General features: G+C 41.4%; 2 protein-coding genes across 2 annotated transcripts; both read right to left on the reverse strand.

Annotated features, from left to right (window-relative positions):
• Positions 1-18: 18 nt before the first annotated feature.
• lrrc29 (leucine rich repeat containing 29) lies at positions 19-5,466 on the reverse strand. The gene is made up of 12 exons (XM_037253233.1): positions 5,123-5,466; positions 4,354-4,455; positions 4,102-4,236; positions 3,801-3,980; positions 3,312-3,617; positions 3,000-3,216; positions 2,450-2,607; positions 1,862-2,077; positions 1,454-1,666; positions 1,100-1,317; positions 718-950; positions 19-185 (listed from the first exon to the last, which is right to left on the reverse strand). The coding sequence occupies exons 1-11, from the start codon at positions 5,174-5,176 to the stop codon at positions 788-790; spliced, it is 1,962 nt and encodes a 653-aa protein (XP_037109128.1). The 5' UTR covers positions 5,177-5,466; the 3' UTR covers positions 19-185; positions 718-787.
• A 672-nt stretch (positions 5,467-6,138) lies between these two features.
• LOC119124460 lies at positions 6,139-24,177 on the reverse strand. The gene is given in 41 exon segments (XM_037254465.1): positions 6,139-7,136; positions 7,298-7,496; positions 8,121-8,267; positions 8,352-8,470; positions 8,733-8,816; positions 8,927-9,024; positions 9,272-9,431; positions 9,506-9,647; positions 9,758-9,880; positions 9,966-10,030; positions 10,111-10,197; positions 10,484-10,534; positions 10,678-10,886; positions 11,063-11,263; positions 11,328-11,482; positions 11,555-11,653; positions 11,811-11,843; positions 12,567-12,581; positions 12,705-12,864; positions 13,573-13,865; positions 13,867-14,287; positions 14,436-14,463; positions 14,633-14,826; positions 14,940-15,010; positions 16,167-16,214; positions 16,279-16,428; positions 16,834-17,104; positions 18,361-18,385; positions 18,487-18,562; positions 18,894-18,957; positions 19,092-19,201; positions 19,289-19,373; positions 19,723-19,747; positions 20,311-20,416; positions 20,492-20,511; positions 21,007-21,097; positions 21,181-21,226; positions 21,298-21,328; positions 21,618-21,699; positions 22,117-22,310; positions 23,142-24,177. Coding segments are annotated over 39 exon segments (4,587 nt in total). The 5' UTR covers position 21,699; positions 22,117-22,310; positions 23,142-24,177; the 3' UTR covers positions 6,139-6,932.
• Positions 24,178-24,198: the final 21 nt, after the last annotated feature.

A 24,198-nucleotide genomic window follows, 5' to 3' on the forward strand; every position in this document is an offset into this window, starting at 1 on the left:
GAAAGTTTGTAAGCAATGTAATTTTTGTGACAGTGTTTTATTTATAAAAACATTTTATATAAGAGTCAGTTCTGGTGCATTTAAGAGTTCACCAACACAATTCAACACTGTTGATGATCAACACCAACAAAAGTGACTGACTAATTAGAACAGGACGTTCCATAGATAGTGATTTATACCAGATTATATTTTAGATGAAATTATATGACAGGAACTAATGTAGGAGTAGGAAGGTTCTAGCCACTTTGTTCCCTGTTTCATGCCAACTTTATCCTTTAGACTCATCTTTGTGTTTGTACTTTGCAAAAAATGTCTTATGAACATAAATAAATGCAATTTAATACCAAGTTACACTTTCCATGTTTTCCAGATTTATATCAAAAATGACATTTGGCTTCATCTAAGTGTAAAAAGAAAGTCCTGATGTTTTTTTATTTACATAAATGAAAAGAACTTCAAAAGTTCAATCTGTACTTTCATTTATGATCTCTTCATTTAATGTGCATTCATTTTAATAATATGTTTTGTTTGGATGCAAACATGTATTTTAGACTATAATGTGACATAAGTTACTTATTAAATAGGGGAAATTGGTTTAACATGGAATGAATTATTCATGCTACTGGAAGATTTAAGTACAAAAACAAATGTGGGGATAGCTTGAAGCCCGTACTTGAGTTCCTCTCACCTGTTCATTTAGTCAGATGTGGATGTTATAAACCTCAATACTTCTTAACAGTTTTGGTCAGCAGATTTGTTTGACGAAAAGTCATCCAGAACATTTCAATCAGAGTGAAAAGTCGGTCCCATAAGGTAGTTTGTAATAGATATTTTCCAAAAAGTGCAGCTGTGATAGAAGGTGGTCCACCATTGTTCCTGAGATCTTGTTGCACTTTGACACGTCCAGTGTTTTAAGTCGCTTACAGTGCTGAGCCAGCAGGAACAGAGACCTGTAAATACCCAAATGTCAAATAGAATTTAAAACGCTTCAAGGAAAGCAGCGGTCCCCAACCGTATTTGTGCAACGGAACCGGTTTTACGTAAAGCAATTTTTGACAAAAAACGGGTTTTTAAAGGACAGACTACAGCACTGACTTACTTATCTGTGATGTTATTGCAACCGGAGAGGTAGAGATGTTGCAACCTGTGGAGGTGCGGCACCGCCTGCTCCACGCCGCGGTCGCTTATGTGCGCACAACGGCTGAGCTCCAGGCTGGTGAGGGCGCGGCAGTGTCGGGCCACAGCTGACAAGCTGGCGTCCGTAATGTCAGTCATCGAGGACAGAGAGAGATGTTGGAGTTCTGTGAAGCGCACAACCTACACGCGGAAGACACAAACAATGAGTTTATCTTTTAAGTACAACGCATGTCCCTCAAAATTGGACTCACTCTTTATCTGCCTATTCGGTGATATTATTTTATTTTCAGGTGCTAAAGCAAACAGTGTAGAAGACCTGTGTGATGCTGCTGTCAGTGAGTTTGCAGCAGGCGGACAAATTGAGCTCCCGCAGCCTGCTGAGCGCCAACAGTGACACTCCCGCTTGCTGTTTGAAATGCTTCAGGTCATCGGGCGTTACCAACTTGGGTCGCTCCTCGAAGGGCAAACGCGGAGGCTTGAAAAAGCCCATATTGCCGAAGGTGCGTGTGAACCTGGGGCCCTTGTCCTCCTGTCCAGGATAGTGGGGAAATTTGACTTTACTGGATACATTAAGAAATTGTTGTAAAATCATTGGGGCTGATTTTTAAAAATGAAATTATTCAGCCCTACCCTCAAATGATACAATTATGAAAATATACAAAATATATAAAAAAAAAAAAAAGTGATACAAGCAACAACAGAGCTCTCCATCTGCACCGCTCACCTTCTCCTCGTCTAGCTCACAGGCGCTCGTCTCCACCATCCCTAGCAGACCCCAGTCTGTCACCTCTTTACACCAGCCCAGACGCAGCACCAGCAGGCCCTGCAGGTAGGTGGCAATGGCGCGCACCGACAGGTCGGTCACATTGACGCACGAGGTCAAGTCCAGTTCACGTAGCGTGCTGCCTAGAAGCTGCGTGAGGGTGAAAACAGCCTCATCCTAACAAAAGACACAGTGAACGTTTTATTGTCCATAGACTTTCTGCAGTGTATCCTCATTAGCAGTGGCAGAGCTAGAGGGGGGGCCGCGGGGAAACTAACCCCCCCCCCGGGTGCCAGACCGCATAATTGACTTTTAGATGTTTTCTGATTTTTCCCGGAATTTCCACCCATCCATCCAAGAGAACATATGAATGTTAATCAGGGTTTTCTGAAGATTGTATTTTGGTTTGTTAAAAAAGGAAAATGACATTTTATGAAACCACTGAGCTATCCTTCCAAGAAAATTTTCTTAGCTTCGACTGTGCGCCAGACTTGCCAACCACTATTCCACCGAGCTGCCATCATTAACACAAACTGAACCGCAACGGACCCGCATGTAAGTGCAGCTCCGAAGGTTGAGCTTCTCCAGTTGCGCTCGCTCAGAGAGGCATCGTGACAAGCCTTTCACCATCTCCGCACCGCCGACGTGGAGACACTCGGATAGATCCAGATTCCGCAGTGATGGGATGGACACCAGGTCGGCCAAGCCTGCAGATTGCATGACCACCATCACTAAACTTCCAACATTGGATATATAAAGTAAAAAGTCCACACATACATATATTACTGTGAAAATGCCAAACTGGAAACGTGAAACATTTACAATATTTCACTGTGGTCTTGGTTTTATTGCCAAACATACCATATCTATGTTGGACTACAATTCAGTATAAATGAAGCCAAGAAGGTGAACCATGAACCATGGTGAATGTTATGTGTGCAAAATCTAGCCACTCTTTCTTTATTTGTATTAACTGTCTTTCCTCCCTACCCCATCCAGGCATACTGTATGACACATGCGCTACTTGCCTAGAGTTTTTACATTTAGCATACTAACATCGAGTCTTTAAAATGACCATATCACATGCTGACATGGATACCTGTCTCAGTGATCTTCCAGTCGCGTGACAGAGAGAGCTGTGTAAGGGAGCTCAGGCCTCGTGCTACGGCCACCACGGCCCTGCTGGTCAGCTCGGTGCAGCAGCTGATGTCCACTTTCTGGAGGCCCGGCTGGTGCTTTACCAGAACCTCCACCGAGTAGTCCGTCAGCTCTTTGCAACTTTGCAGACACAGCTCCTCCAAAGTCAAACCTTCAACCTGTAACACAAATCATATAACGCAGACCTAATCGTAGTGCTCGAGCGAAGATTAGACAGAATTAACGCATATATTCGTGTACTTTGTTTCCTAACCTGGGCAATAGTGCGAAGGGACTCAGGGGTGACCGAGGTTCTGCTGAGGTCCAGAGCAACAAGGGTGGCGCTCTGCTCCGTTAGCAACTTGCGCAGGTTCCTGAGTGAGAGGAGTGCGGAGGAAACCTCAACAGTTCCCACCGGGCAGCCACTGTAGGGGTCAAACTCAAAAGCGATGTGGCAGCCAGCCAGCGAGAGGCGACGGAGGCGAGGTGTGCAGCCCGTCAGGCGATTGAAGGTGAGGTCGGAGAGGTAGCGCAGGTCGGACAGGTCCAGTTCCTCAAGGCCGCACAGGGCCGACTTAATCTGGAACCCAGTGAAAAACAGATTTTGGATATGGTGGAAGACCAACAACTGAACCAAGATAAATATCAGGACATCTATATCAACTCTAAAGTGTTTACTTTATATCTGACTTCTATCAAACATATTGCAATAATGATACCTAGAAGTTTATGTTTTAGTGGTTTTAGTGGTATTAGATTTAACCTGCTGTCTGTGTTCCTTCCTGGAGAGGAACGCTCCGGACATGAAAAGGCTGTCCAGGCCTCTTAGGTCAAGCCTGCGGAGTGAAGTGAGACGAGGGAGGAGAGCCAACAAGGAGGCCTCAGTGACACTGCTGCCAGGTAGTGCTAAACTTTCCAACTTGGAGCCAACACTTGTGCCCACCTGATGGGAGAGAGGGGTGAGGCGACACATGAGAGATCGAACACGGAGACACATCCTGGAAGTGACGTCTACGAAAATTCAGGGTTCCCCGCTTTAGATTATTGATAAAACCCCCTCAAACCTCCTGCAGCAATGACCTGGACAAGCTGAACCCATCGAGCTGTTTGATGATCAGGCTGCAGCGTGACCGTTGTCCAAGACTCCTGACCAGCTCCAGGGATGAGGTTGAAGCTGGAAAGCAAAATGTGACATTCCTCTGCACACAAAAAGACACATCGAAAAGGTTTGGTTTGCATGTACAGGCCTGTGCTTAACAACACCAACATTCGTGCAAATTTGTGCAATTCAATTAAAGGGATGTGGCAAGAATTACTTGAAAACACAAGTCCTGGCTGGCAATGTACCAGCTACGGGAAACTAGTGATGCTTCCTTTCTGTCTGGAGTTTGCAGGAAGGTCAGGATGTAGACTACAATCTAGAAAGGAGCACATTGCATTGGTAATGTTTAGTGAAGCAGTAAGCATAAACAGTGCCTGTTAAATTTAGTATGAGAGTCACGCTGAAAAATATCAGAAAGAAATAATTCGACATGAATAAAATCAATGAGATATAAGGAAAAAATATAATTTTAAAAGTTAAAATAGTAATAAAAGAATAAATACTAATTTTGACAAGTATATAATATTAGGAGAGAGAAAACGTAAAAGAGTCAAGTTGTGAAATGATGGAGCAAACATTTTATTCTACAAGGATTAAAACTGTAATTTTATGAGATAAAACTGTTCATAACAGAAAATCTTGGTGATATTAGAAAATATTACAAGGAAAATAGAATTAGGATATTGCAAAAGATGCAATTAGATGCCAAATTGAGACAAAATTTAAGAATATAAGCCTTATTTTACAAGGTGAAACTGAAAGTTATTAAAATAATTCTGGGAAAATGAAACTGTTAATTTCACAAGTGTGACGTTCAATTTGTGTCGGAATTTTTAAACACTCGTTAGAATTACGTCGTTACTGACTGCCTTGTTTTTCTTTTCAGTCTTCAGAGTCTGGGAAAAAAGCTACAATATAAAGTTTATGTACACCAAACGTCCACGGGACCTGTGTTTGCTAGTCTTTAAATAAAGTTGCCTGACCTCCAGAGGCAACTCAGGTGCTTCCAGCGAGTCCTCCTCATCCCAGCCTTCCATCTCGCAATTTGCTCTCAGTCGGATGTTAAGCAGACAGGACGGAGGACCTTTAAACGCATCACGGCGGAGCTAACCTAAGCAAGCTAACTAGCTTCAACGATGCAGCTAGGCTTGCACGGAAACAAAGTCGACTTTACACCATTTAATGGCATGACTGAATTCGTGGCAATAGCAAACTGTCAAATGCCAGGTTAGAAGAAGAAGCTACTGGCTGTTCCGCGTATTTACCGCAAGCACAACATTTCGTCAGTCAGGAGGATAAAATGAGTGTCTGCTGTGACGTCACAGGGGCGGGGCGCCGGGAACGCTCGTAATAATAACCGAGTGACCCCACTCATAATAACGCAGGTTAATAAATAACATGCTTGAACCACGCGCACACACTTTTAACCAATTTTCCCCTTTGTTTGCAAAAAACAAAAAATTAATGGCAATGACATAATTCAAAACGAATTCTGTTATCAACCTGTGAAACTGTTTTTCCTTCGTTTTCCCCGGCATTAACTTCCCCAGAAATAATAGCAGTGAATATCTTTCTTTGCTGATAAGAAAAAAACACGAGTTAAAACGCGTACACATTCCTAATCTAATTAATATTTTAAATGTTCAATGTCTGAGGTCCGACAAAATAATCTATTTTCATCACTTACGTGAAGTGCTTTTTTTTTTTTTTGCAGGATTTAAGGTGATTTTTTTTTTTTAAACCGTCACTAGATAGAGGTAAGTAAGTAAATATAGTGCAACCACACAAGTAATCCATATGTACTCTGCAAACGTTATTTTCTCTATACCTGTGGTTTTGGGTGCAACCTGAGTCACAAAAGAAACTGTAATCTTGCACTGGTACACGCCTTGGCTTAATTAACAGCATTAATCTTTAAATATATTTAAAAACTGGAGAATTAAATTAAAACAATAGCGGTTTGTGGTTTCAAACACACACAAAATGGTTTGAATGATAGCAGAGTGACAATAAAAGCTGAATATGTTTAATTAGAAGGTAAGACAATCATAATCATACATGATATACATCCATGTGATGTGAATGATATAATGATGATGATGACGACAATGATGATGATAAGCAGACACTCCGATGAGTAATAATTTACAATGATTGAAATCTGCTTTTTAAACTGGTCTTTCACTGTATTAATTAAAGCATCTATACAATTAGTTTTCACATTATATGACATATCCATTTAAACATTAACATTGGACATCCTTCCAAAAACAATCATACACACATTATTTTACCAATCAAAAAATGAATAGTATCTCAAAGCCTCATTTTATATGGTGAAAGTTATGTTCATATACATGCATACTTGTTTTTGTCTGTCACCTAAGAAAATAAAACTCTAGCAGTGCAAGCTATTGACATCAACACAAAATCAAAGTAAGGCAAACTTGAATTAACAAAAAAAAATGTAAACATTTACTTTTCAACAACAGCAAAAACAAATACCATATTGGAAAAAAGAAGACATTGGTTGTTGCTCATGTACTGGCTAAATAACGATGCAGCTCAGTGAAGTGGACTCAAAGCAGTTTGTATGTATTGGGATTCATCTGCCAACACAAGATAGAATTATCTGAATAAACTGCATTGTAAAGAGGATATGACATCATTTTTGTCCTTTATCTTTCCCCCTCCAGCATGCCCTCTACTGTCAGTCATAAGCCCTCAAAGTTGACCTTTGTGTGCACCAGCATGACATTTGTTTGTTGACTTGACCAACAGTTCTTATTACCATCACACCTTTATCCCACCCTCCTCCTCTTCCTCCTCTCGCTCACACTCCTGTCTGTGATCCACTGGCAGCACGTCCTCCGTGAGAGAGAGCGACATATCCGAGTTGTCGTTGAAGCAGGCAAACGTGGAGAGAAACGTGGTGGAGCTGGCGGGAGTGGCTGAGGGCGTGGAGACGGGGGATGGAAGCGTGGACGAGATGGATGCCTGGAAGAGAGCAGAGAAACATTTTAGTCATCTCAAAACATTTTCATCGTGTCACTCATACCCTAAGGCGCCACTGAAAATCTAAAACGAGGTTAAACCATTTGGATTGAATCAAAATACGGTATAAAATACGGAATGCGCGGTATTAATACGGTGTCGACCTGCAGCGAGACGCTAGACTTGTTGGTCTTGTCTTTAACTTGAGCCATGGCTCCTTTGAGTCCAGTGGATTTCTCAGTCATCTCTAAGGCCGCTCTTAGCAGCTTGGGAGTCTCTGGCCTTACAGGAGTGACCTGGACCTTGGCAGGCTCCTTGGCTTGCTCTTTGGGATCAGGTTTCTTCTCCTTGGTGAGCATCTTCCTATGGGGAAAGAATGATGAAAGAATATGCAAAAAGCATGTTTGACTTACAGCACAGGAAGAATTATTATTTTTTTTTAGATTAGTTGCACTTTTTTTCATAGTTGGACTGGCCCTGTGCCTTAAACTCAGGTCCTACATGTAGAAATTAAAATTAGAGCTCTGACTGGCACCCAAAATCTCTGTTTTCTAATTGTGTTTTTTCTGGCAATATCTCTTATTGGCTAATATTTTTTATGAATACTTATAGCATGCTAAAGAAGGTGGCAGTAAAGCAACAAAAGTACTTGCCAACTGTCAAAATAAAGTAGAAGAAATGGAAGCAGAATAAGGACCTATTATACTCCTGAGACCCAGAGAAAACAAAGTTTTTGAATTCAATTTTCTTTACACCACATAATTCTTAGGGGTGGGAAAAAAATGTATGCAGTAAAAAAAAAAAAAAAAACGGCAAAACATGTTTTTATTTATTTGTTATTTATTTTTTACAATATGTCCTTGTAAAAAGTCCGGAGGACTCGGTTATGGTAATGAATTGATGGTTCTCAGTAAAATATGGCCATTGTCACTTCCATTAAGCGTAATGGGCAAGTGTATACTTCTGTCTGACCCATCTTTTGCATACCTGGTTTTCTTACGCAGCAGTTTCTTGGATTCAGGATAGTGGACCAAAATCTCGTTCAGGTCTTTCTTGTCCAGGATGAAAAGATTGGCAAAGCCGTGAGCGATCACGTTAGCCGTGCGCCTGTTGACCCCGCCCACTGCGAGTAAACTGCCAATCAAAGTGAGACAGAAGGGTTCATAGATGAATAAATACACGCTTGCGTCTTTTAAAGCACATTCAAAACATCTTTACCTAATCTCGCCAAAGACGGAGCCAGCACCAAGAGTGACAAAAACTGTCTTCCCATCCGGTCCACCAACCACCTGCACTTCGCCTGCTTTGATGATGTACATCTCCCGACCGACCTCTCCCTGAGGGGGAACGTGGTAAGAGGAAAATACTGAAAAGTATCAAGCAACAGTTGGAGCCTCAACCCGAGAAAGAAATCTCGGAATCTCCTGCCAATCACATGACACGTAAAGACATTCACAATTGAGACACACGTAGCTGCCACATGCATTTGCTTCCAACAAATTCAAATGTTGGAAATTACACGGAAGACATTACTCATTAATATTCTAAGTCATTTTCTGAAAAGGTTCCCATATGTTTGGAAACCCCTGCAAAACGCACCTTTTTGCAGACATAATCCCCTGGCAGGTAAACAACTGAGCGCAGGCTCTTTAACATGTCAAAGATCATCTGTTGATCACAACCCTGTCAAAAAGAATCACACTTAACTTAACTTGGACTGTTGCATTGCATTTATTTCTATTGCTATGACACACAACCACCAATCCAAAAAAAAAAAACTGAAAGGCTTCGACCTGAAAGAGAGGGACTTTGCTGATGATGGAGTAATTGACATCAATGGCGATGTCCAGACGCATCTTATCTGGCAACTGAGTCAGCAGCTCCTGCTCGTCTGAATGGTGGACAGTGTTAGAACATCGATTAGTATATCATAGCATAATAATCCAAAGTGATTCAGAATTGTGCTTTACAAATTTAATAATGGTCAGTTTTTGATTGTAGTCATTTAAAACATCTTCAATATTGTTGTGCAGTCATCATATTGAAAGCTATTTCTAATATTTTGGCTATATCATTAGCCTGGGGTTAATAGACAGCTCTCTGAATTTATATGTGATTTGAAGGTCTCATGATCTTACCCAGCATGCCTTGTGACTGCCAAGTGTAGTTGTACCAGGTTTTGACTCTGTTCTGGACATCCTTGGGGATGCGATACGAAGACATGTATTTAATGGTGTTGTCCATACAGGTACGGTAATTTGTCTGACTAGCTGTGGCTGCCCCAACGACGTCTCGCATCTGAGCGGAGGGGGGGGGAATGCCTTCATTTTATACCTTTGTGTTGCTACTTTGTTTTTGTTTTTTTAACATACCTGCCCAATCATGATAGAAAAGACAAAGACTCCCACAAAGTAGTTGATGAGCTGAAAGACGATCTCAAATAGGGTAGTGGGATCTGGCAACCCCCCGATAGTGATGAGGGTCTTCACCGCAAAATAGTAACAGCGAATGTAACTGTGGAGAAAAGACATTCCAGGAAGCAAGGATTGCATCAACTTAACGTATTTGGTTGCTGTCTTTCATCTGCAATGCCAAATGAAACATGCAACATCAATTTCACCAACCTGTTGCCTTTGCCGTCATACACCCACTTAGTGGAACCCAGTCCTTTGAAGGCAGAGCCCCAGTAGTAGAGGCAGGCGTTGCAGTGGAGACAGTAGAGGAGATACGTGGTGGTCCGGATCACCCTGAAACACAAAAGATAAGACTTTGATTTTTAAGAGGAGTCCAACATTACTGCTGAAGACTAACAATGAGATCACGACAGCTTACCTGTAGATGTAGGCTTTGGTCAAGATAGCCTCTAAACGCTCATTGAATTCAAAGAATGAGTTGAGCTAGTGAGCGTTAATGGAAAACACTATTAATCTCAGTACAATTCTTGTCCATATTTTTTTTTTAACCGGACAATACTCACCTTGAGTAACCGGGGCAGGCGCAGGAGAGGGTTGATGCCAGTTTTGAAATAGAAGAGCTCCAGCGGAACAAGACTAGCCACATCAAACTGAAAAACACATATTAAATGTAATGAATATCATTCAAAAAATCTAATATTCATAATTAATTTTGATGTCAAGTGTGCAGAGTTTCTCCATGTAATTATACATTATTGTGAGAAATTAATGGAAATGTTCCTCCCTCTGCTGAACCATTACTTTTGTTGCCAATTAATGAGTTGTTGATTAATCAATTAGTTGTCGATTAATCGATGCATCTCTATTGCATATATATTCGGACAAATACACAAAGCCCATTATGACTGAACACACTGTCTGAACAAATAAACTTACCTTAAAACGTTTGGATTTCATGTAATTCTTTCTCATTTCTTTTGTGTTGCACTGTTCAGAAAAGACAACATATGCAATTATAAACATTGTAGATGATAAAAAAAAAAAATTCACGGCTGACTCAGAACATAAGTGATAGTCATTGAATTTTTGCCATGAGATAGCAATTAATTAGGGAATATTTTGGCACTCACAATTATGTCCCCTCCTCGGATAAACTGCAGACGTGGCTGGAAGACGGTGATGTCCAGGATGTAAATAAGGTCACAAAGGTAATCAGTCAGCAGCCAGTAATAAATATTGCTTGGTGTCTGGTAGGGGAAAGCCCAACGCACTGGGATAAACCACACATTCCAGTTCCACGCCAGAGATACCAAGAACATCCACAGGACATACATTAAATCTGGGGGAAAAGATGCACATAAGGAAGATGCTCGGAGAGATTGAGACAAAAAAATCATGACATTACAAAGAAGCAGGATCTTGTTTTGGAACTTTTGCCAATGCTAAGCTAAAGCATGCTAATAATGCATTGAGGAACAATGGTGGTGAGGAAGTAGGGAGAGGGGTCATCCTCACTGGTGAAAGGGTCGATGCTGGCGGGGAAGCGGAAGCGCACAAAGGCTCGTGTCCGTCGAGGGGATTTCACCTGCCGCTCGGACTTCTCCTCTGGCTCACTGTCGGCTCTTCCTCCTGAAGGACCAGGGGGCTCCTCAGAAACTTCCTTGTCCACACGTTGCGTATTGGGAGCGGGGTGCAGCGCTTGGGCCTTTTGAGGAGCTGGCGAAGGGACACAGGTCATGAGCGAAGAATGCCGGGGGTCACAATTTGATGTCACACTCACAGGGGATGATGCTGTCTTCGTCAGAGCTGTCAGGGTCTATGAGTTTCTCTTTCGCCTTCTCTGTCCTCTCTTTAAACATGCGGACCAGCTCCTGAAGACGCTCATTGACCACTGTGCTGGTCTGACTGGCAGACGATGACGGACGTTCTCGCAAGCTTCGAAATCATCGAGGCACGTCATCATGGGGACGCCTGCTACAGTATCGACCGTGTTTGTTTGGTACTCACGGGTCATCGGAGCTGTGGATGCTGGACTGGCTGGCCCAGGCTCTGATTGGGATGCCTGCTTCCTCCTCATCATCTTCACTTTGAGATTTCAGCTTCCTACTACGTGAGAATAGTTAGAAATTGTTTAGTTATTGTTTCATACTATGACACTGTAAGATGGATAGAAACGAGTGGGAGGGAGCAACAGGAAGTGGATCATGCAGCGCAAAGAGAAAACAAATGGAAGAGGAGAAAGATGGATCATCAAAGGTCTTACATTTTTGTGCGGACAGTCCTACGATTTCCTCCACTAATGTACGTGATTGGAGCAAAGATTGAGAAACAGTAATGAGAGCGTGAAAAAATCCAGAGACAAAAATCAAATAAGGATAAAACGATTAAATGTGGTCAACAGATTGAAATCGCCAAAATGCAGGGCTGGCACATCTGTTTATTGACTTTTGCCTCCTTATGCTGATCAATAGTGGCTAAAATCACAATGGGACTTTTTTTCCGGACTCACGATCACAACAAACGACAACAGCACAAGATGCTTTACAAGTCATTTTAACAAACTAAAACATCACAACAAAATTGTGTTCTGCAAAAACCACGAGTGTTGCTCTGTTTTTTTTAGAATTTCACCTGAACCTTAATGTTTCTTTTGTCCTTTTCACTTTAACCATATTGTTTAAAGATGTAAACATATTGTTTAAAGTGACCCAATGAGATCTGCAGGACACTTAGTAAACCAAATACAGCATTACAGGAGAAGGGACAGTAGAGGGCGGAAGAGACAATTTACACAACAGGAAAATGTGAAGCATTTCATTCCAACCATTGCGCCAAAAATGAAATCCCAAATGATTTGCTTATCATTTGATTGTGGACAGAAATGTTTCACTTGCAGATAAGCAAAAAGTGATGCATTCATGTGAAGCTAGCACACACACTGCAGGAATACATTGATTGCATATACATTGCAGAGAGCCAACAATCACTACGATCCAAACACTCCATGCAACCTTCTTACTCTTTATCTCCTTTGCTGCTGATGCAAAATAGAGAGATAAAAACATACAAAAAGTTCATATTTTGATCATAAAGATGCCCCGCCCCCAAGTGCCACTATTGCATCAATAACAGTATTTAACAAAAAAAGTAGTTTTACCTTGGTCGCCCTCCTGCTGGGGTGACGGGGACAGTCAGGGTTGTTAGTCTCGGATCCTGCGGGGTGAGGAGTTGCTCCGCTTTCCCCTCTGCGGCGCTCTCGCAGTGCGAGTCGACATCCTCGATATTGACTGCTGGACGGAGGCTGAGTCGAGAACTATCTGTGGAAGTTTTCAGAGAAAGATGTTAAGGAGAGCCAAGAGAAAGATTTGCACACAAATGCTCATAGCAAAGCAGGCCAAAAGCAGAGCTGATTGGAAAGGAATACTCGAGGACTTCTGAATTAGGTCATCTATAATTGTATTCTGATAGCTCATCTAATAAAGGATCAGGATCATCCCGTTCAAATGAGCCACCCTCACTAAATCCAAAATGTCTCCTCTAGACCAGTATGAAGGAGCTAAAGCAGTATCAAAACATTAAAAAGATGGTTTGAAGAGTTCATCGACACAAATTCACAACATAATTTTGGAATTATGTTTGGTAATTTGAGATATGGCCGAATGAGCTGAAACAAGACAAGTTGATGTCATTAAGGCAGAAAAAAATGAACATAAATATAAACCCAGTTATAATACAACAGAGGTGTGCAGTAGAAGTACAAAGATGGATGCCAGACAATTTTCTTCTGGTGAAAGTGTCTGTTTCTGGATTTTTTTTTGATCCCACATAATAGCATTATGCTTTTTTTTTCAGATGAACTCTTCAAAAGGCTGGTTTAGAAACAAAAAATACATTTTGGCTAGCCGTCCGTTCATTTTCTATATAGTGTTTATCCTTATTGTAGGGGCTTCAATGAACCTACATTTTATAGTAACCTAGTCCAAAAGTAACTTTAAGGAGCTCAATTTTGAGGTCCACTGATTCACCTGTGCGTCTTATTGGCGAAATGTGTGAGTCATCTTCAATGAAGAAGGCCGGGTTAGAGAGACCCGAAAGCTGGCGGGGCAGCGAGTCGAGCTGCTTGGACGGGGAGCTGACAATCGGCGGCAGGCGGGGGTAGGCGGGGACATTTGGCAAGTCAAGGGCGCTGCCATTGGGCGAGGACGGAGATGGGGAACGGGAGCGGAGTTGATGGTGCGAAGGAGGGAGAGGGACTTGTCCAGCAAAAGCGTTGAGTTCCAAGTCCTGCTTTTGTTTTTGCTGTTGTTGTCGTTTCTTAGGCATCTTGAGGAATAAGGCTGTTGAAGCGGCTCCGGATGTTGCCGAGGTACTCCCGCGTTCTGCTGGGAAACTGGGAGAGCTTCTGAGGAATGTTTGCCAAGCTCTGGTAGGCCGCCGTCAGACCGGCGCCGACCGAGGAGGTGGCGGTGGAGGCTGCGGGCAAGAGCTCGCTCAGACTGCGGGCAACGTCACGAGGAACCTGCGTGAGTCGGATCTGAGAGAGCTCTTGGCGCAGCTCGGGCGGCAGAGAGGGTAAATGCTTGGTGATGTCGGACAGCTGGGCGGGTAGTTTAGGCATGGGGGGGATCTTGGCACGGGAGATGCCGTTCTCTTTGAAGAAGGCGTTGATATTGCCCAGGCACTCGGAAGTGTGGGGGATGCGCATCAGGCAGCTCTTAAATGCATCACAGCTTACTGGCGCTACACAGGACACAAGTGCATAGGATATATACTGTCAGCAATAATGTTGGGCTACGAATGCATGCTATCAATGATGTTCATTGCTATCTGCTAGCACAACACTGGTGTAAAAATGAGCCACACCCAAATGACTATACTCGCCACTTACCCCCACAATCATCGTCAGTGGCATCCTCCTGCAAAAGACAAAGCATACAAATCAATCTTGCTCTATGACACCTCCTTTTTTAATGCATTGGAAATGAAGATGGACGAATATCCAGAAGAAAATTTGCTGTATGTTTCTCATAGAGCTAAAACTGTTGCAAATTTGCTACTTATGTACATTGAATGTGTGTTTGTTACTTTTTCATCAGTCTTGGTGCCTTGAATGTCTTTGTCAGCTTTCTGTGGCTGCTGGGTCACAGGCTCAGCCTGTGGAACTTCTTCTCGGCTCTGGACCACTGCTTGTTGAACACACTCCGGTTCAGAAACCTTCACTGGTTCAGGTCTCGGAGGGGGAGACGGGGATATCCCTCGTGGCTCCTTTTCCGGCTCTCCTTACATGGAATTAAAAAATTGGCGGCATCACACAATGTAAATGATAGATGTCTTTTTACTGACCAATCTGTGTCGTGCAATTTAGGATTACTGTATGTCTGCTATTCTATACCTTCTTCAATGCCGGTTTCCTCCTCAGCGTTGCTTTCTTCCTGCTCTTCAACAGCAAGAAGCTCCTCTTTTCTGCCGGTAAAAAGCGTTACTCTTCCATTTAAAAAGCCCCATTATGTCTTAGCCCTATTACAAAAACATGGGGCCCTATTTTTGTGCCCAGGGCAAGTCTACTGCAAAGGACATTGTAACTGTGGGAATTGGTGCAATTTTCTTTCTTGTCGCATTTTTGTCAGCCGATGCATTTAGAAATGGGCGTTTGCGCCGTTGTGTGAGTGAAAACAAGAAACTTGATTCGTGGACAATCAAAGCAGCTTCCCTCATTCCCTTTAAAGTCATCGCGGGAGTGCCGTGCAGTCCACATGTTGAAAACAGAAATTTGCCAGCTCTATCGCTTACTACATTGGTTGTATTGCTTATTTTGTTTGTATTTGTATTTATTTCTAGCTGTGGATGGACGGACAGATGGATCATTTACTACTTATTTTTGACATTGGAGACATTGCTAACTGTGTTTTATAATATCACCCTTAATAAATGTTCATTCATGAATTGTGGTTGTTAAAAACTATTTTTAAAAGTCAATTTAAAATGTAATTCTCCAAAGGTTCCAGATCCATAGCAACCGTGCTGATAAACAACTCCCTCGGTCTTCATCATAATTAAATCCAAATTAGTACATACATAACATAAGGCAGTGTGTGTGTGTGGACATGGACTTACACCACCTTTAGCCAGGATTAGTGTACCATTTGCAGTGGCCACAAATGATTTAGCCATATCATGTCATAGAATATTACAATAGCATTTTTAAAACATTATTATAAGATTCGAAAGTAAGCATCAATTGACGACATGAGGCTATGTTCACGTTTTACGTAATACTCACTTTATCTGCCAATGTTCATGATGCATTTGTTTTCATAAAAAAAATCCATCAGGCATCAGATTGCAGATTCCTTAATATGTAGCCAAGGAAGGAGCAAAATATTCCTTTTTATGTCTGTCTTTTCCCTTTTGTGTGTCAGGCCAAACAGAACAGCGGCAGCAGGTGTGCAGGTTACTGTGGGAACCATGGGGACAGAGGAAAGCAAGAAGGGGAGGGCGGTTGCCAAGGGAAGCTGCGGTTGCTAGGGTGTGATGCTGTGACAGCGTGTGCACAGAGCACATAACAAGACACTCATGGGATTTGGAATGGAAGCTTTGCTTTCAACCTTGTTGAACTCACACAATGATTTGCTCAGTCACTGGTGTCTCTTCCTCTAAAACTTGCAGTCTGAAAAAACATTGAGCACGGTCATGTGTCAACTATACACAAGCTGAAGAAAAGGAACACATACTCTGCGTCGGGTTCCTCCAGCATCTCTTGGCTCCCCAGTGATAGTTTGATGGACTGACCCTCGCTGGCCAGCTGTCTTACGGCCATCTCGGCCGTCTGTCTCGCCACTTCTGCGGCCATGATGGTCATCTCTATGCGCTCCTGCTGCAAACTAACCAAATATTTTGTGCTGAATGTCATTGGTTGGAGCCAACTTGTGCTTCAAACTAAAGGGACTGTTTTCAATTGTGTCCATACAAATAGTTGGGTCTCTGAAAAGGCCACCCTTCATATTAAATATTAAACAATCAAGTGGGTGGAGAACCGTTTAAAAAAACAACAACTTCAAAATGGATCCAAGATGCTTCACTTTGGAAGTCGTGTCATTGACATACATATATCCGTGCAATGTATTATTTCGAAAACAATGCACCAAAACGTCAGATTAGTCTGAGGTCTCCTTTCAACCCTATTTATTATTTTACAATTTTCATGGGTAGGTCTGATCAGACCACACTAACTCTAGTTTACTAGTCTAAATAATATATATACAGTAATGATCCTCATGAGAACCTACCGTTCCTCCATGGTGGCCAAGGCCACATCCTCAGCCTCCCGCCTGATGCTTTCAATGAACGGTGTCCAGCGGCCTGTCTGGGTCTCAGCATCCTCCTGACGAATTGGAGCCAAAGCCGGGTGGGATGCTTGCTTTGACTCAGCACACCTGTTTTGGTGCATGGTGGAACTCCTCTGTGCTATGCTCTGCTGTGTGTGGGTTGAGGTCATGTGGCCCTCGCTGTCTGAATCCACGTCTTCTAACACCATGTCAGGATTGAGTTTGGTAGAGGCTAAGAAAGAACGGCAGAGTCCTTTTGTATGGAAAGAGAACATAGTGGAAAATGAATTCTTCGCATTTTTGCAATGCTCTCAAATCCACAGCCAGTGAGATAAGGTGAGTCAAACAAGAAGGCTCACACTTTCTCACGCAGTGACTTTTTATTCCCCCCGGGATATTTGCATGACAGCTTGTTAACACATATATTTTAATTAGAGAGTGAAAGGATGATTCACTTCCCCACCAACAAAGCAACACGTCCTCCACATGCCACATTTCACAGTTCAAGGCCAAAGACACAAATCAAGTGCATCAAAACACCTTATTTATTTAATTTCTTTTTATAAATTATTGGACATGCACAAAACTGTCGAATGAAATTCACATACAGTAATTATATGACAGTAATTACTCCTAACATTCAGTATAAATAGGGTTAATTATGTAACATGATTTAAATGAAAATATACTTTTCAAGTAGTGCAACAAATAACACGATGAAATATATGCATAGCTGCCACAATATTAAGCATTCATGAATTGTATTTATTGTGTCAGAAGAGTGGGAAATGTACTTATGTAGTTCAATTTTTATAATAAATCGTGAGCTTTAGGAGTGTATTTTGTGTGTCATGTGTCAAAGGTCACTGGCCACCCTATGCCAGCCGACTTTGGACGAGAGGCAGGGTGCACCCTAAACTGGTCACGGCCCAATTGCAGCGCTCATGTGCATGGACAAACAACCATTCACATTCTCGCAACTACGGACAATTTAGTCTTCAAAACAAGATTTTATAATGTGGGTTTAGCGGCCGTGAATGGTAGAGAACATAAAATAATTTTCAACAAATGCTTTACATTCATATTGAACTGTATTGAGTACAGTTAGGTGAGTTGAATATTCTTGTTACATTTTCCAGCTGCCTTGCGTCGTATCATTGCGTGTCAATTAAAAAGCTGCAGTAGTGCCACAAAGCTTAGTGCTAAGTGTTGATAAGTGTCTCTATGTACGCGTGAGGACGCTAACGTCCCCCAGCCGTCTCCTCCTGCTGTTCAAGGGGCTCGCAGCGCCTTCCCCCCTAAAACAGAAGGAGAAGAGGCACTGAGTTAAGCTCCGAACGTCCTTACTGCTTATTGTGGGGGGAAAAATAGAAATACAACTAATGCTGGACCACTTGGCTGAGCTGAACTGTGAATTGTGGCTTTGAGGAAACCATCGAGCTAGCAAAGATCGTCTAAATCCGAGTATAAGTACAAAGTGCAACTCACCTTTCTTCAGAACATCTGCTGTGGCCTGTGAGCAGAGCACACAAAGTTAGAATCAACGTGCAAAGAAGGAACTGAGAGATGCATGATAGGAGGTCAACAACAAAGAAAGAGGGGGTCAAAACTTACCTCGGCGTCATTTTGGGGTGGAAGAACAGGCTGAGGGAGCTTCAAGCCAAGCCCTGACACAAACCAGCCAACCATCCTAAAGAGAAACACTCTAATCAAGCTCTCCGTAATTCATCTCTAACCTATCACGTTCAAACTGATGTTAAATGGGAGTAATCACACACTAATGTGATTTAAATAAAACTTTGTGGTGTGTGCGTTAACTCCAGTCAATAATGAGCTAGTAGTAAAGAACAAGAAGTACAGTATGTAAAGCAGAAAAGGTGTGTGACGTTAGAAATGAATAGATGAAAACAAAGAGTGTAAAGAAACAGAAGAACATGAGGACAAAGTGTAAAAAAAAACAATGGAAGGATATAAAAGGCAAAATGAAGCATGCTGGAGGATACTAAAGGAGGTCAACCTACCCTGAGGCCTTGTTATCAGTGTCCAGTATGATTCCACTTAGAGATTCAGGTGGTGGAGAAAGAACTGCAGCAGAAATTATATGAAATGGGGAAAAAAAACAAAAAACAAGTGAGTGACCTCCTAATCATGGTGTCAGATGTGACGCGCAAATAGGTTCAAAACGTGAGTCCTCCCACCAGGGAATGTAAAGTATGTACTTTTGTCCAAAGATGAGCGAGGAGTCTTTTTGGCTTTCGGCTCAATGGGCACGGAACTAGCGGGGATTAGAATTGGCTGAGGGATCTTCTGCTTGATCCACGTCATCACGCTGCAGCAGACAAAAACAATTATAGTCAAGTTAACTGTTGTTGCCGTGATGGGTACAAATGTACGGGAAGAGCTGATTAATGCTCACTTTGGGGGGAAGACCTCCTCATTCTCCTCTGCCTCTTCTTCTGATAACATTTCCACGACAGGGATGTGTGGGAGCGGGTCATAATCTGGACACATGGGTGCTGGAGAATTACTTTAAAAGTAGTCAACAAATGACATTAGAGTATAAATTATTACTATAACATTTTAATTGGAGAATTATTATTATTATTTTTTAAATTGAACGTAACACAGTAGTTAATTTATAATTGACTCAAATAAATATTTGTATGAAAAACACCAAGCTACAAATTTAAAACAATCAAATGACAACAGTGAGTATGACCATAAATTAGCATATCTTCTTGTGCTAAATAATATACACCACTCGTAATCTCAAAATGACTCATGTTGAGACGGTCATAAGGACAAAGACCGCTTGTATCAATCTATTGCACTGACAAAGTCAAAACGTACCTGGCATTGTTGCAACTTCGCACACCTGTAACACAGAAAAACAACACAGCCTTGTTTTAATCATCATAACATCTTGAAAATCACTTTTATGGTCAATAGTTTAGTTGGCTTGGATCAATGCTGCTGTGCTATATGCACTTGAACAAGCTTAACCTGCGCTAGAATGTTCTAAAAAAGTTTTTGAGTGAAAAAGATTTCGTGAGTGTAGGATGATAAAAACAAGGTCATTTTAAATAAAGTCATTTTAACAGACTTTTGGGGGAATTTGTCAGTCGGTGCTTATGTAGTATAACTTCCATTGTTGCCATTCTTTACATTTTCCTCTGTCGTCAGACCAAAGAGGACAACACATACACCTTGCAGACACAACTAAATTATAGGTTAATTGCCTAATTGGTAAAGCCCTTCTAAAGTTCTTCCATTTACATTGCAGGTCAGACTGATCCATTTTAAAATTTAAAAATCAACCCCACCCCTCTCGCAAAAAAAAAAAATGGAGGTGTAAAATAATAATACAACAAAATAAATGGGATAAAGCTGTTTTTATTTCTGATTTTCTGGGAGAAAAAGTGCAAATTTTCATCTCACCTCTGTGTGCTCCTCTTCGTTGCCATTTTTGTCTTCTCTATACTTGTCGTCAGGCTGTGGCAGCACCTTTGTCAGACTTTGAGTGACCCATCCCATCACTCCCGACCTGGGACACAGACATCAAGCAATTCAGCTTCTCGCAACAGCCACAGAATATGCACCATGCTGGTTCAAACTTTACCTTTCTCCATCCCCAATAGACTGGTGGAGAGAAAATAAAAATATATTACTTGTAGAATGATGAACAGGTAGAATAGTCTCACCTCTTTGAAACAACAGATTGTATTATACATGTAATGCAAATAAATATATGCCACATTTGTCAGGGATGTTTTCATCTACATGTGCTTGATTATTAAACAGATATGATTAAGTTTGTGATAGTCTGTTCATGAATTCATCGTCTATGTAAATTGAATCCCCTAATTCTTTTTGGAATTGGAGTAACGGCAATTGAATTGCAAAATTTACCTGCGAGCGGAGTTGTTGTTTTTTTAAACATCCATTCTTTAATATATTGTGCCGAGTGGCTACATTAAAGCATGGATAGGCAACTCAGGTGTGTAGCAACACGGAGACATAGAAAACATGCAGGACATGCCTACCCAAACATTAGTGCAAACATTTTAGTCTTATCAAAACAGTACAACTGAAAGATTATCAGGTTCTATTAATGGATGGTATTTAACATCTCACCTTGTTGTCGAGGTGAGGTGATCCGGCAGGCTGAGGCAGGGTGCTTGCAAAGCTATTGGACAGCCAACCTAAGACTCCGGCCTGGGACTGACTGTGAAACAGTCGTGAAAACTGCATATGCATATATACACTCACAAATTGCTAAGCATTGAGAGACTTGAAAAAAAACTTTACCTGTCTTCTGAAGCATCACCTGTACCCTTCAGTGGAGGACTCTTGACTGTGTTGGATAGTTGGTATTAGAATAATCATAACCCACACAAGAAATTAAACATGATATAGAATTCATACCATCTCTGTTTTTGGGGAGTTCCTGTTTAATCTGAGACACAGAGAAAAGTGTTAAGAGTGAATGCAGATGCGTTTAAGAGTTTCAAAATGTGTCTGTCTTTCACTTTCCTTTATCTATACCACCCATTATGGATTAAAATTTGTTCGAACTAACTGTATTCAATTAGCGACAGATGTTTAACAGAGATTCTGATTATTAAATGTATTCAAATCATTAAAGTTGTGTTTTGCTAGTCAATTTTGACTTGCTATGAGCAAGAGGATGGAAAATGCTGACATCATCAAGAGTCAAGTGTGTTCATGTGTCTGTACGTGTTTACCCCAGCAGGAGTCTTGATATCTGCATCCGTTTGAGGAGGTCCAGGGGGATGAGGGACCACTTTCACCACCCAGTTGAACATCCTATTGAAACACACGCACACACAGGCACAGTCCTTTGTCAAGATTCAATTACGATAATGATCTCAATTGAGATGACTGACAGAGAGCCCTTGGGTGCATCTAAGGAGATGTTTGCATTTGTATTCACTTTATTATTTCTTCTATTCACATCATGTAAATGCTGCACAAAAAGGCAGTAACGTGGTGAAAAGGAAGCATCTTGCTTTCCCAGACGGAAGAAAATTGGTCTCAAATTGAAAGAAGGGTTCAATGCTAGAGATTTGCACATGTGCTGAGTAATATCTCCATTGTGGCATGTTGGGATAATCCACGTCTGGAACAGGGCAACAGGTAAGTGAAATACTTAAGTGTCTGGTATGTGCACTAAATATCATCATTATCAACATCAATATTACAAACAAAGTAAACATTTCCTACCTGAGGGTCTACAGGTGGCCTAGCATGTCCCTGGTGTTTGCGAGATCCACAGTGCGACGCAGCTCTCTGGGGATTTTCCACAGCGACTGCTCGACGCTAACTGGATTAAGGAGCACCACTTGAAGGTTAAGGCCCAATCTGGGCCTCGAAAACAGATTGAGGATGAGTAAAGTGTGACGAGGACGTCATCCGATCTAAGCAATGAAAACGGTTGCTACGTTCAACAGGGAAGCTGTCGCTGTGGGTGTCCAATTCAATCACCTGTCACAAGTTTCTTTTTTATAGATTGGCTTTTGTGTATTTTTCATGAATTCTTCTTTCGGCCATTTTTTATATTGACCATTGGATAGGCCTGGAGCTGTGTCTACTGCACTATTGTCCCATGTAACTAGTTAACTCATCTTATCCTCAATGGGATGCGAGACTTTTACTAACAGGCTAGCCATGAGCTATATAAAGTATAATCAAAATAGATGTTGAGGAAGTCAAAGCTCGTTAGCTCCTATTAGGTACTCTAATTTCTTTGTCTGCCTCAAGTAAATCAAAAACTACATATTAATTGTCAGCTGGAATGCTAACATTTGACAAAATATAGGTCATGGCTTACATAACCAGTAGTTTGTTCGATGAATTCTGCATCTATTGGAACTATAAAGTGCACAGCAAAAGGCCAACGCGCTTAGCATACCGTATATGCGCAAAAGACTTATAAATGTTCCAATTATTTGGTTTAACCTCCTTAAATCTTAATGGAATCGTTTAACATAGAGGGAATATCTTCTCATTTCTATATCAAATTTAGTTTATTGTTTTATGTGTAATGTTTTACTTTCTCCAAAAGATGACTGTTAGGTGTTTTTGTTTGCGCTAATCATTTACTCTGTGTAGATTTACTCTATATACAGTAATATGAGTTACACTTTTTTAATTAAACTACTATACTCTAGTGATGCATCTTTTTTACACACAGTTTGCAAAAATACATGTGTCAGGTAGAAAGACCTTCTTCAAGTCCAGCAGGTCACCTTGGAAAGATTCCAGTGCTTTGCAGGAGAAAGAGGAGTATAAGGTTGCAGGATGGAGATCCCATTATGTGCTCAGCAGGGGATAAGCTGCGAGAACGGGAAGATGGCACCATCACTGGCCTCAATCTTAACTCAACATCTGGATAATATGGAGGACATAGTTCATGTTAGGATGTTCTATCGTATAAGTAGAAGACGAAAGGAAGTCACACGCACATGTGTGGTTGTGAAAACAGTGAGGAGGAGAAAAAGAAAGCAGAAGAAAGAGAAAGCCACTATAGGTGCAATGGCTGATCTGTGACACGAGCTCATCCTGATTAACTGTGACACAAAGTCACGCAGTAAGGGATACCAGCCGTCACAAAACAGACAGCACAGAATACTATGTAACAAAACTAAAAATGATTTTTCAACAATAACAAAAATTCAAACAGCCTTTTGTTTTCATTATGTGTTGCAGGTGAACTTCACCCTCACCTAGCTAATTTTGGACAACAGGCACACTGGCGTAGCTAGGATGTTTTTCTTAATAGGTCTGTGGGATTTCTTAATTTTTTTTACAAACCCCCAAAATTCTTCAGAAAACGCTGAGAAATATTCATTCATTCGATCCTTAAGGAGGAAATGTTGAAAGAAAGATCCAGAGGATAAACCAGAAAATAATTATCTGTTCTGGCACCCAGGGGGGTTAGAGTGCCCTTGCGGAACCCCTTATAACGCCGCCAGTGACCGGGCAGTATACAATTTGGATTGATCCCCAGCTAACCGCACTGTAAAAACATCAGAACATTGTGAACAAATGGATAAATAAATAAATATAAAGGACAAAAATTAAACAACACCTTTGACGATCATAACAAATAACAGAAAACTGAGATGCAGGTCAAGCAACATAAAACTGCCCATAGTGTACAAGAGAAGCAGTAAGACATAAAATCCACTTACCTAAAATGTTTATAGGCCTCAGGTTACTTGGATGATCCATCTAAAATGAAACATTTATTAATTTTGTCTGGTACAAAGCACAGAGTAATTGATTGCCCTGCCATGTCACTTG

This window comes from Syngnathus acus, chromosome 6 (assembly GCF_901709675.1).
Source record: "Syngnathus acus chromosome 6, fSynAcu1.2, whole genome shotgun sequence".
NCBI lineage: Eukaryota > Metazoa > Chordata > Actinopteri > Syngnathiformes > Syngnathidae > Syngnathus > Syngnathus acus.

Excerpts from the sequence above, each read along its gene's own strand:
- lrrc29 (XM_037253233.1), bottom strand. The coding sequence starts at position 5,176 with ATGGAAGGCTGGGATGAGGAGGACTCGCTGGAAGCACCTGAGTTGCCT. Across the intron at positions 4,237-4,353 it reads GCCAGGACTTGTGTTTTCAA|AGGAATGTCACATTTTGCTT; the intron begins GTAATTCTTGCC and ends TTTTGTGTGCAG. Across the intron at positions 2,608-2,999 it reads CTGGAAGATCACTGAGACAG|GCTTGGCCGACCTGGTGTCC; the intron begins GTATCCATGTCA and ends TGCAATCTGCAG.